Source organism: Atta colombica, unplaced genomic scaffold (assembly GCF_001594045.1).
Source record: "Atta colombica isolate Treedump-2 unplaced genomic scaffold, Acol1.0 scaffold136, whole genome shotgun sequence".
In the NCBI taxonomy this organism is placed as follows: Eukaryota; Metazoa; Arthropoda; class Insecta; order Hymenoptera; family Formicidae; genus Atta; species Atta colombica.
Window position 1 is genome coordinate 307,309 of NW_017259224.1, and position 13,678 is coordinate 320,986.

Consider the following 13,678-nt stretch of genomic DNA (forward strand, 5'->3'; position numbering starts at 1 on the left):
TTTCTCTTTTTAAAAAAAATATCAGAGTGGATCTACAATTAATATATAATTGATATACTCACATAAACGATCATGAATATGTCAACTAAATATCTCAAAATTACTTTTTGAAGTAGTAATATCTAAGAAACGGAGCAATCTTCTGTATAGAAAATTATGCTGAATTTAATTTGTCAATTGTTAATTTATTATACTTGTTTAGTTTATTCAAAGTAACAATATCTAATACATTTTTTCATCTTTCTATTCTTAAAAATATCAACGTATCTATCATTATTATATTCACATAAACAACTATGAATACATGAAATATCTCAAACTTATTTTAAACAATAATATCTAAAAAAAAACGAAGCAATTTTCTATCAAGAAAAATTACGTTTAATACTCTTAAATTTGTTAGCCGTCAAGTCTTATTTAATCAATATTTAGCACGTTTTTTCATCTTTCTCTTCCCTCCTTAAAAATATCAGAGAGTACATAATTAATATTCGTATAATATACTCACATAAACGATCATTAATTAAATGTTTGAAAATTTTAAACAATGACATCTAAAATCGGAGCAATCTTCCTTTAATAGCACAGATCTTCAAGGGACATTCTAAAGAATATTCAGAGGTTATCCACATGTCCTAAGAACATTCGCCAGAACGTCCTTCGAATAAAGTATGCTATTAAGATTCTATCGTGAAAAATTACGTAAAATTTTTATAAAAAGTAGCGGCGTCCGTAAACAGTAAATAGATCGCGCTTTTCCATCGATCCGCGCAGGAAGTAGGCGGTGACAGACGCTTCGCCATTTCATGTCCGTCAACTTTTAACTAACGACGCTCCTGCCATTTAGCGATTAATGTCTAATTAAATTTAGGGCCGTGATCGGTGCATGTCAAATTTCGCGAGCGTCCGCCCGCGGCGGTTTCACAACCGACCGAGCGGCGAACGGCCGCGTGCGCGTGGTGACGAAGTGAGCCGAGCGCAGCCGAACAAAACCGAACACCCACAAGCGGCCTCGCCGGCGTCGCCGGGTATTTAAACGGCCGCCGGCGAGCCGCGCTCATTCCTCAGACAGGAACGAGACACGGGACGTGACACGTGCCGAGTTACAGAGTATTCAAGTACCGGTTACCCATATTCGCGATCGAATCGTATCTGACGCAGCGCGAGTCTTCGTCAAGTGATTACAGTGACAAGAGACACGAAAGTGCTTCCTGGGGAAAAAAAAAACATGGCCGACAGTGGTATCAAGCGCAACATTCCCATCAAACTCGGTGACTTCAGCGTGATCGACACCGAGTTCTCCAACATACGCGAGCGCTTCGACGCCGAGATGAGGAAGATGGAGGACGAGATGTCGCGATTCCGCAGCGAGCTGATGAATCGTGAGAGCAACAACTTCTTCAAGAGCACTACCAGGTATGTCAAGTGACTACTCCGATATTCTCTCTCTCTCTCTCTCTCTCTCTCTTTCTCTCTCTCTCTCTCTCTCTCTCTCTCCCTCTCTCGCGAGATGCTTAACCTTTCAGGACGCACCGATTATGTTCTCCCTCTCGCGCGTCTCTCTGCGCATAAATTCGTGTATACGCGCCTTTCTCACTACATTCCATAAAACGCACAGGAAAATATATATTGTACCCGAGTAACAATTACTTATTTCAAAAGTTCATATATTCCAATAATGTTCATATTTATCATAAGTTCATCACACATTTATTCTTCAAAATATATTTTGAAACCTAAATTTGTTGTTGCTTATTATAAAGTTTTTTCGATCAATTTTGTAATATTTTTTTAAAAGAAAATAAATTCTTGTTTTGAATATACATAATAATGAATTTTTCTAATATTTGTAATAAGTACATTTTAAGATTATTTATTATGAAGAAAATATTTTTTGGTGAAGATGATTTGAAAAGAAAAAAAATTAATGGAGTAATTATTTTTTTAGTAATAAAAAGAGAGAAAAATGTCAAAGTATTGCGAAGCAAATGTTATTTACGATGTTTTCTTCGATATTTATTATCCTAACAACATAGACCTCCAAAGGACATCCTGAGGACATTCAAAGGATGTCCGTACTACGTCCTTTGCACCTCCTAAGGACATCTTCAGGATATTCCGAATAAAGTGTGTTATTAGGATAGTTATGAACAAATTTGATTGTAATAACGAAATATATATTTATTTCTATGAAATATCTCATTTCTGTCAAATATATTTCATTAATTATTATTAAAAAAAATGAAATAAATGGTTTATTTACTAAGAATAAAATTTTATTTCGCCGTATTTAAATAAATATTTATTTCTGTGAAATAAAGTTTTCCAAATGAATTTTTAAGTATCTTTTCCTCAATGTAGAATATGATATTTTCCTATGTATATAATGCGCATGATGTATTAATTTTATCTTTGGCCTGTTTTTTTTTTTTAGCTAAATTTCTAGCACAGTTCATCTTTTCTCTTTCTCTTTCCACGTTTAGACAGAAAAAGAGAAAAAATGAACTGCGCACAAAACATATACACAAACAACAAATACAAACCCACACAAATAAGAAATTTAGCTAAAAAACTTCATTTAACATGCAGTGAACAACATATAAAATGACTGCATTCAACAGAAAAAGCAGCTTTGTAACTGCTATATAAGATTCTTTAATAACTGGTTTGTACATTTAAATTTTATTCAGTGCGGAATTAAAGACATTAATCTTACTGATGAAAAATATTATACAATTAACGCCGTTTCTAATGTGTGTCCATTAAACTCTTATTTTTCAAAAATAAAATGAAATTCATTAATCTAGGAAACATTTTTGTTATATCTTTTTGATGTTTAGATTATCTCATTTACTTATTTTTAATCAAAATTAATAGAAATCACTTTTTTCTCCACACTTGCATTAGAAAAAAAAAGAAAAAATATTGCAGAAGTTCAGCTAAAAGAACAGTCTTAATGGTACATCATGCGCTTTATGGAACGCAGCTTTAAGCCTGCAATACACAAGACTTGTTTTCCTGCTGGATAGCTTTTGGTAAATTGCTAGAAATTCTACGTTTCGTGTGGTGTAATTCCAGTAATTTACTAAAACGCAAACGATCTCCAGTAGGAAAACAAGCACCGTACGTTACGCAGACCTTATATATATCGATTTCGAAAAGCTTTCCTTTCCAACGTGAACGATAATTCGAACGCTTGCTTACATCAGTAACGATACGAACAGTATGTTTACGAACCGGCATCTGCGTATTGTGTTAACGTCTCGAGGTCGTCTCTCGAGGGAATTACACATTAACGGAATTACTGTGCACGCTGTACATCGGCGAGAAAGATCGATAGAAATAAACGTAGGTCGCGAATAATGTGGTTGACATTGAAGATATCGATCCTTTTGTACGGACAAATGAATCTAATTTGTCTGATTTGTCGTAGTTGCGACGCGCGAGAGGATGATAAAGAGAACTTGCGAGAGTGGCCTTCGTATCCTCACGTTAAAGTTTTTCTTTTATTTTCGCTCAATCGTATCAATATGCGATAGGTTTTATTTCTGATACCTACATCTCTCTTTTAAGAGAGATTTTATTTCGTTTAAAAGAGGAATTCTGTTTCATTTGATACGGCACGTCCGGCATTGAAATTACTCGCGATCGAAGTCAATTATTAACAGTCGTTGGAAATCCACGTATCAATTTGCGATATGTCAGAGAAAAAAATGCATTTTCTTTTTGCGTGATAACGATTCACCGATCGTTAGTATTTTACACTACGAGTTCCGTCTCGCGGTTCGATAATCGAGCGATTAGAGAGATTAGCAATCTATAGATCGATCGTATACGTTATCATGCAGATGCAATTTAATATTTTAAGACGGTGATTCAAGATTGATTTCTGAATAAGAAGCGTCGTTATAACGTATAAATACAATAAAATCGATCACGAAAGATTGTAAAAAAGAAATTAATCAACCAAAAAAAAAATTAATAAAAGGATAAAAATCTGACATAGAAAAATAGATAACATATTACTTACAGCTCGTCGCGTTTTAAGAGACTCGATATAAAATCGCTCATTTGTGTGATTAATTTATGTCGTCGTATCGTTGTCTTGCCAAAACCATTTAATGTTGTATCAATTTAGAATCTAATGTTAATTAATGTTAATCAATTTAGAATCATTCATTTGCGTGATTAATTTACGTTGTTGTTATTTTGCCGAAACTTAGAATCGATTTTATATCAATTTAAAATTTTAAATTCGCCAATCTTATATCGATTTAAAATCGTTCATTTATGTATGTGATTTTAATTTACGTCGTTGCTGCCTTGCTGACACTCGGAATGTACCGTTTCGCTCTTACGGTAATTTCAATAACCTTAACACACATTCTATAATAAGCCATTAGTAATAAATCAGAAGTCAGAAGTTAGAAATTGATCAATTACAATCGAATGTGAGAAGAATAATTGACTATCAATTAGTTAATTTCTCTCTGGTTTCTGATTTCTGATTTATTACTAATGGCTTATTGTAGAATGTGTTAATGTCGTCATATGTCATGTTAAATAAAAAATTTGCAGAACATAAGCTTTCGTAAAAATATATAGCTTTTCTTTATTGAAACGTCATCTCAGCGCCGTCGCAAAAAAAATCGCAAAGATGAGGCTTATTGGGAAGTGTGACTCGGTCGTCACAACGATTCGCAGATTGCATTTTTGCATCGACACAGTCGTTTCGTGCATTTTAGTTTCTATTTATAGAGATTCCGTCACTGCACTCGCGGACCAAGAGCCTCCTTTGGCGACTCGACCGCCCGAACGTGAAGCGTGATTCGGGGAATGTGTGTGTTGGAAATTTGCGTACATTCGTAGTCATGTGAAACTTTGTCATAGAAATCATTCAATTACCATAACAACAATGTTCGATGCTTAATTAAATAACCGTCATTTACACTGAGAGAAAAATGTACTGAATTTTAACAAATACTTGTTTGAATAATGCTTGTTTCATCACAGCGGAAACATTCACGTAAAGCTCGGAATATTTTAAATGTGGGAAAACTGTATATATACGTGTCGCTCGCGGAATTACAAACGATGTCTATTACGCAATTACATGACATGCGTCTCGTTGAACGCACAACGAAACACGTTCACTGCATTTTTGACGGCATGAGCATACCGATGCACGCACACGGTCGCGTCTTCTGAATTGCAGCATTGTCGTCATTCGAAACTAGTTGAAAGAAGCGAGATGGAAACACGGAAAAAGAACGAACAATGTTAAATTCCGGGATTTTGTCCGATTAAAATAAACCCAGTCAACGTACTCGTGCCTGTTTGCTATCTGGAAATAGTGATTTTATTGAAATATCTACAATTTAATCTAGATACACAGATTTATAAATAATTTTACTGGATCATCTTATTGGATCCAACAGGTTCTAAAATGTCAAAACTCTTTGCATTATCAATATTATCATTATACTTGAGCAAATAATTATTTTGATAATTCAATGATTATTTTCAGATTTGTATCTATACTAGAAAAACAAAAAATCTGCAGATTGCATTAATTCTAATTGAAATTCTAATTGAAAAGGAACGAATCACGAAAAAATGATTTTATTGAACTACAAATTTAGCTAGATATATATCTGAAAAAAATTTTATTAGATGGGATGCTCAAATTGATTGCTAGAAAACTTTTTGCATCATTATCGTTATGCTTGAACCTCCTACGTAATTATTTTGATTCAACATAATTATTTTCAGATCTGTATCCAGCTAAATTTTTAATTACTTCAGTAAAACCGTTTTTTCTATGCAAAATTTTCCGGTTGAACCTATTATAATTCTAGTTGAGATAAAACCAGAATTCTAATTGATCCGATTTCAACTAGACAATTTTTTTTCCCAGTTTAACTAAATTTTTAGATATTCCAGCAAAAAAAAACATTCTTTCCACGTAGACAAATATTAAAAAAAATGTATTTATTGAAATTACATTGTAGTGAACGAGCTGCTTATGCATAATGCAACGGCCGCGTCGCGAGCGTGCTGCATTGAATTAACGTTGTTTTCTTACATAGACTTACTCGAAATAAACTTGACACTTCATATAAATATATATTTTTGCGGTATACCACGTTATTACAATGTCAATGCAACCTTGACATTGTATCGCGATGTACCATCGCGAATGATCTCCACTGGAATCAAGCACTAAATCGTGGCGCAGGAAAGGTGAGGAGCTTGCAGGGATCCTAGACGAGTGAATTTACGCAGTAATTTTTACGATATCGTCGAGGCAACCGCATCGTCACAGTCTACGTTGTAGAGCGAAGCGTGCTTGGTTGGTATCGACTCGCTCACCACCGGTCAAGGATTCATGATGATCCCGAACGAGGATTTTTATCCACCCGCGCATAAAACGGTCATCAAGCTTCGGTATGTTGTTCAGCGCGAATTCTCAAAGTCCGAACGTATTCGTCATCAATTTATTTAGATCGGTTAATTATTCGGGCGAGTTACTCATGCAAAAGATCATTTTGCTACGCAATTAATTAAACTCTTTTTATATACTATTTTTTTGATATTATTATTTATATTTTTTCCATATTACCAATTAGAGATGTGTTTATTTTTTTATTTAATCATTTCAAAACAGTTTTTTTTAATTCGACGATTTTACTAAATAACAATGCATGTATTAAAACTTTGTTTTTGTATAATAAATTTCAAAACAGTCACACAGAACCTGACATTACAGCCTTTATCTTACATCAAATGTAGATTTTTTGTTTGCTATTTTTTTCACTTCTATATATATAATACATTTTTTTATCTTGTTGGATGATTTTTTTATCTTGTTGCATCTTTTTCAATATCGGAAGGAAAATATCTGCACTGTTAGAAATGTAACCACGAACTTCTTTTACATGTAAATGAAGCTCGTGGTTATGAATGAAATTAAAAGTAATGAATGATTTAACTGAAAATTACAGTAATTACTTAAATGTAATTACTTAAATGTAATGAATGGAATGAACGTGTACATTAAATTTATGAAAAATATATTAAATTTAATGAAATTTAAGAACATTTCTAAGAGTGTGGCTGTCAGATGTAAAGGATTAGATAATCGAGATCTGCTATGCGAGATTTACGCTTTGAATGCCCTATACTTAATAAAATTTTTATCTTTTCTCAACAATAACAATAGATACGGAAAAAATTTTTCGAATTCTATTAAATGAGTATAACGCGATCTTAAAACATCGAAAGTTGCAAGTATGATGAAAATGAGTATCGCACATTAAATTCCTAAAATCTTGATTAAAATATTTTATTCATTAAAAATTATTAACATAATTTTAGAGAGATATTCGTTACTATATATAGTAGTTACTATATATAGTACGCCCATCCTGAACCGGTTAATTATATTTAATTCGTCGATTTATGTACAGCCATTCATTTCGATCAACATTCCTTTTCGTAATATGACTTAAGAATTTCTTATAAATCATAACCAGATCCATTTTGAGAAACATGCCGTGTCTCGTCATTGACATAAAAAAATTGGCATAAAAGAATCTGCCTGAAGCGTTTATAAATATCTATGCGTCGCGGTAAGCAGGTGCTCGGTGTCGATCATGCATACTCGATGGATCATTCGTGGGAGGTGAATATGGTCCATTACAAAGTTCGAATAATCACGTGTTTCTGACGTAATTCTTATGTTCAGGGACGGTTACCGCAAATAGACAAGCGCGTATAACACATCACGCTGAGTGGCGTCTTTGACGCGGACATGTTATTAACGTATAGACTGTAGCTCATCTGTAACAGATAGACAGCAAGATATACAAATGTTATCGACTCTTCTATTTGGATTCTAACTTTTTATTCTTGATTACTATTTGAATTGGATTTCGTTAATAATCGTACACTTTGGAGCTAAATATTACATTTAGAACAAAATTATTTTATAATTGTACATCGCAGTAATCTTTTGTTATTAAATAATGAAAATTATTAAATAAACTAAAATATCTGATTTTACATCGAGTCTATAAATGCAAGCAAATTTATCGAGTTATCTTCCAACATACACAAATTTCTTATTTTATAGTAGGAAATTGGCAATACGTTTATATTTCTTGACAGAAAATCAATAATTATACCACGTGCAATATTTTGCTTCTTTAGAACGAACACAAGATTTTATGGATTTGAAAAATTTTATGGATTCGATATCGTGCAGCAGATAGCTTTGAATAAACGATTCATCAAGATTCGAACAGCAACAGGAAATTATCTCTTATAGAGGCAGGATAATAGCTCACTAATTGACTTTGGTAAACTATGCTAAACTTCATGCTTGAACTTTTGCTGATAACTGGTGTATACTTGCTGATACTGTCGGCTAGACATCGCGATCGAAGATTCGAGCAACGCAACATGATGCGTGCGAGCTAAAAGGAGATTCACTTTCCGCTTACTCTCACACATTTTCTCACACACGCGCTCTTTTGTTTCATCATACTACCATGGTCTTTCCGTTATACAATGTGCCGGCGATGTGTAACTGACTGTGAGTTAAGCGATTCATTGACTTCCAGCCGACCATTGGCATCGCGTAAATGGCTAAATATGATTCTGTCGAAACGTGCTTGTCGTACCGATTATCTTATTCGATAGAATTAGTTAACTAGATATGACTTGCGATGACGATAATAAACTCTTTGTCATTCAACGAACAAATCATTAGAAATTAAATTTTTCGAAGACATTTATTATTTTGCACAATATTCATCTTTTTACATTTTTTATAATAAAAACAATATCAAAATTATATGTCAGTATTTTAGTTAAACTTGTTCTATTAATTGTCATAAGACAAAAATTTTTATTCTGTTTTATCACGTCAAATAAAAACGAAGAAAACATGATTTTCATTTATAATTTCTGTAATTAAATTTAATATCTTGATATGAAATTGTGCTATGTATTAATACAAGATTTCAAGACTGATACAAGTCACACCAATCATTTTCAACGATTTCAAGTAGTAAGCATAGATTAGATAAACACTGTTGATTTATTCTTGCGTCATATAGTAAATTTTCACTACCCCTTCATGTTTACTTTTATTATAATTTTTTAATGAAACTTTTTTCTTTCAATAAAATACCTCATTAAACACTCGTATATAGAAATCTAATGATATCATTGAAATCACATCTTATTTCTTGAATTATAATTTTGTTGAATTATAATTTTGTTATCAATTAAAGTATGTAAGATATGTATTCATGCAATGTGATAAAGATATATTCATATAGTGTGAAATGCATGCAAAATAACGTAATGGATTAAAATTAGAATTTACTACTTCGTGATTCGCGTTTCGCTTGGCCTTTTCACTCTGACGAGTCAGGTTTTGTAAGAGCTCGCGCACTATGGTCGACCTCTCTCGATTTCACGAGATCCGACCTTTCTCTTGTCTGGCATAATTGTTCTCTACCATGTTTCTTTCCTATTCTTTCCCACGCAGCTTTCCTACGGCTTTACTTGAACCCTTTCGCACTTCCCGTTGGCGAACGTCTCGTGGTATTTAAATGTTACAAGCTTAGATTCAATCAGAATTTCATGGTAATGTATATCTCGGTTCTTTATAAAAGATTATTATATAAATCGTATGATGCATTTGTATTCTCAATAATAGATTTGTCGAAAAATCACGACAGTTGATAGGAATTTATTGACAGCCATCTCTTTGTTCAATATCTATACGCACGAAGGAAATAAAACGCGGAAAATAATCGTTATTATTGTCAAACACGTTATATCGCGTGACGGGATATAGTGACATTTCGTTCTTGGAATCGTTTTACTCTGTCAAACAATTTATTCGACCATCACAAAACTTTATAAATGTCAGACACGATCTCACTTCTTCCGAACATTAATTTTCATCGAAGAGATTCATGCATTTTATCTTTTATAAAATATGATTTTTACTTCTAAAATGGCAAGATAATTCATTAGAAAAATCTAGACTTGTAAAACTTTATAAAATTCACAACAATAACAGAGAAATTTTTCACGATATTTACAAAAGTTTTGTTCAAATTTTGCTAATTTTCCCAAAATCATCTGTGTATAACAAGTCATCTTTTTAAATTTGTATAAATAATTACAAAAGAATAATCTATGACTATCTATTTACGATAATATAACTTATAAATATAACTTATAAATTTATGGTGCAGACATTTTAATATCTATTTTCAAAACTTGTGTAAATTTCGAGAAGCGATAAATGAGGCTGGAAAATAGCGTGTAGTAGAATTAGTTAAATCAAAGTTAATTTTGCGAGGAAGAACTTAAGGTAACACGAATAAACGTGACTCGAGAAATCACGATTACCCTCGCTGCAAGTATGGCTGCGACGACGTAATCGTGTACTATTTATAGTATCCTACGTGGTAGTAGGTCGACGACCTCTCCGAAGACAAGGCAAGACACTTCCGGTTATCGTGATATTTAGTTCGATGGTATTTCACGCGAAGTTAGAAGCAGAGTTAAGCTTGTTCTTCTGCATGTAAGTACGTTTACGATCGATCAGAGTCCTTTTGGGGAACCGTTAATAAATTTAACATCGATTATCAACGGTAATTAGCGTCGATCTCCGTGGTAAAAGATCACCGGGACAAAGGCAGATACCCATTCGAGAAATTCGTTTTATCGCAAACAAAGTGTTTCTTTTCTTTTAAAAAAAGAAATTTAGAATCAATAAGATTTATCACGTATACGTATTGTATTTGCCGAGTGCGCTTATTAATTTTTTAAGTTGTACGAATAATTTGTATATAGCCTTTTTACGATTAATTTGCTGCGTGTTTGACGTGTGTCGATTGTCTTACTGCTTTTTGTCCTTTTTTTAAAGCGATTTGGCAGCATATTTTAGATTTATAATAGGCATTAGTTGTATAGTCTCTAGTACACACACGTGATGAGATTTTTATTCAGTCAAAATTTGACGCTAAGTTCTATGGTTTGTTTTCATTTATTTTTATTTTTCTACGAAGTTTCATGAATATGAAAGTATAAGACTTGTAAGCCTACTTTTTTGCAATTCATTAAGGAGTCATATTTTGTGTAATATTTTTAATTAGCAAAAATAAGATAGCAAAAGAGAAAAGCAAAAAAGAGAAAAATAAAGGAAATAATAGATTTTAAAAATATCAGAATTTCAATTAAATCTTGCTGGGAATGTCATTCGCTCATTGTTTCTTGGCAAACTTATTGCTCTTAATATCACAAACATACTTGATCAATCTATTAATATAACGTATGATTTTATATATAATTCGTCGTATTTCTTTGCCAAATATTAACAATCGAAAATTCGGGGTATCGGCACATTGTAATTCCAACGAGAATGGTTTTCATCAATGGCGAGTAAACTTTGAACAGTTATACGTCAGTTGAACAATTGTTATTACGACATTAAAAATAGGCATAGTCATGAATTTATATGATCGAAGTTTTAATAGATTCCCAAATAGATTCGATTATTTCTTCACCGTAAAAAAACTGATGTTTATTGATGAAGATAACAAAGATAGCAAAGCAAGAGTGATTTGTCGTTAGTGAAACCAGGAAGCTCGGAAGAAATCTTAGACGATCTGACGAATAACTGTTAATCGCTGGTGAAACCCAATCTAAGGAAACTGCAGGACAGATATTAATCGAGCTGTACCGCCAAGAAACAGAGAAAGACACGAAGACAAGTAATTGCGTGAGTTAACGTTAAATTCAGTCGACTCCATAACCATCAGAGTTAAACCGTATATAATAATAACAATACCTCTTCCTGCGCTCGACTACTGTCTCGCCTACCGAATGGCTCTCTGCATTGGCACGTGACTAACTATGAAGTCGACACCACACGAGCACCAGCGAGCACCGCACATCGACGACCTCGAAGACGGATGGTTGGGACAAGGTCGATCCTGCTGCACCGTCGAAGCGATCCGCATTCGACAGTTTCAAAAGGTGACGCTCTATCGTAGAGAAAAGAAAAAAAAAAGAAAACGCACAGAGAAAACGAATCGATTGATGTAGGGACGATCTATGGGATCGGAAGATGTTACGCGTCACAAAGGCGCACATCCCCGATTAGATTTATAAAGTTTGCTGGAGGACCAAGTAGATCGACGCTTCGTTTTGAAAGAGTAGTTGTAAATTAGATCGCACACTTTACGTTACTTCCTAGCCGAAACATTTAGCTCGCACTTTTTTTCGTTTATTTTTTTCTGTAACTCTTTGTAGGATGAACTTGAAGAATAACATAGATTAATGATTTTACGCTTAAATAATATCGTTAAACAAGAAAGGAATTTTCGATTGTTACGTGATCTGATTATAGCAAAAAAATTCCAAATTGATGATTTAATTGCATCGGTCATTTTCTTGAATGTTAATGAATCGTTATTTTAATGAAATTTAAATTTATTATATCTATGTTAACGTATATAAAATTTACATATATTAATATTATTTATGTTATAAATGTATTGGGAGATAATAACGAAACTTGAATCGTAAAACATTATTATTACAGCGCATTAGCGCTGCGTTACAACAATTTCTTTCTACAAAGAGTTAACGCAGTTGTAATCGCATCAAAGCGAGTGCAACGAACAAATAAATGTCTGCACGTTTTGTGACTACGTATACTTGGGATGATGATATCATTATCCTCTTGACACGATTCATACCTTATAGATTTTTAACCTTGTTTTTCTATTCTGCATAGATCACAGTGCTGCGTGCAAGAGTAACACCAGTTTATGCAATCAGTTAACGCTAGAAAGAGCAAAGCGTGCACATTAATTATCAATTAGCATTTTAAATAAATAACTTTCTTATTATACAAAATTGCAATCTTTTTTATCTATTTCTGTGCGTGATGATAATGAAAATAGTTATAAAAATATGCTAGTCTTTTTAACGTTAACTGATTTTAACACACAATTTTATATGTCAGTCTCTGTATTTATTTGATTTGTCTGTGCATCGTCACACACCGTAAGTAAGGCTTCATACTATCGCACCAACTATAGTATAGTCAAACACAGGTTTTACGTTAACGGCTACAGATCCAACATCACTCATCACCGCATCAATGTGTCCGATATCTCACTGCTCATTTAAACTTGACGTACAAGCAATGATCATCGATGATAATTGAGACTTTTGTTTTAAATTACAGCACCACCACGCAACAGTCCACTCAGAACAGCAGTTCTCTAAGTCCTCAGCACGATCATGCCTGGCTGGATGGACTCAATAGTCCTCTCATCCAAGACGAGGGTGACAATAAGATGCTGAAGCTGCGTTTCGATGTTTCACAATACACGCCTGAAGAAATTGTCGTCAAGACTGTGGACAACAAGCTATTAGTGAGTAAAACTATCACAGTTATTAAAGTTCAAATCTAGCCATGAAACTAAAAAAAAACTTACAAACAAAGAGCCAATTGACATTTCTTTATCGAACGATTGGCTTTTTGTTTATATTGATTAATAGAAAAGGATTCAATGTTGAAAATATTTTATTCAAATTTTTTTAATAATATTATTCTTGCGATATATATATATATATA

At 33.1% G+C, this 13,678-nt stretch overlaps 1 protein-coding gene across 3 annotated transcripts in view; it reads left to right on the top strand.

The window, feature by feature from the left end:
• Positions 1 to 1,042: 1,042 nt before the first annotated feature.
• The window catches only part of LOC108684616 (alpha-crystallin A chain), a 22,493-nt gene continuing 9,857 nt past the window's right edge, over positions 1,043 to 13,678 (top strand). The window contains exons 1-3 of one of the 3 annotated variants that reach the window (XM_018189033.1): positions 1,043 to 1,416; positions 11,950 to 12,066; positions 13,286 to 13,475. In XM_018189033.1, the coding sequence (XP_018044522.1) occupies positions 1,229 to 1,416; positions 11,950 to 12,066; positions 13,286 to 13,475 (495 nt within the window). In that variant the 5' untranslated portion in view covers positions 1,043 to 1,228. Of the gene's footprint in view, positions 1,417 to 6,324; positions 6,448 to 11,949; positions 12,067 to 13,285; positions 13,476 to 13,678 lie in introns of those variants that run through there. The other 2 variants (XM_018189036.1, XM_018189035.1) reach the window with 2 other exon arrangements.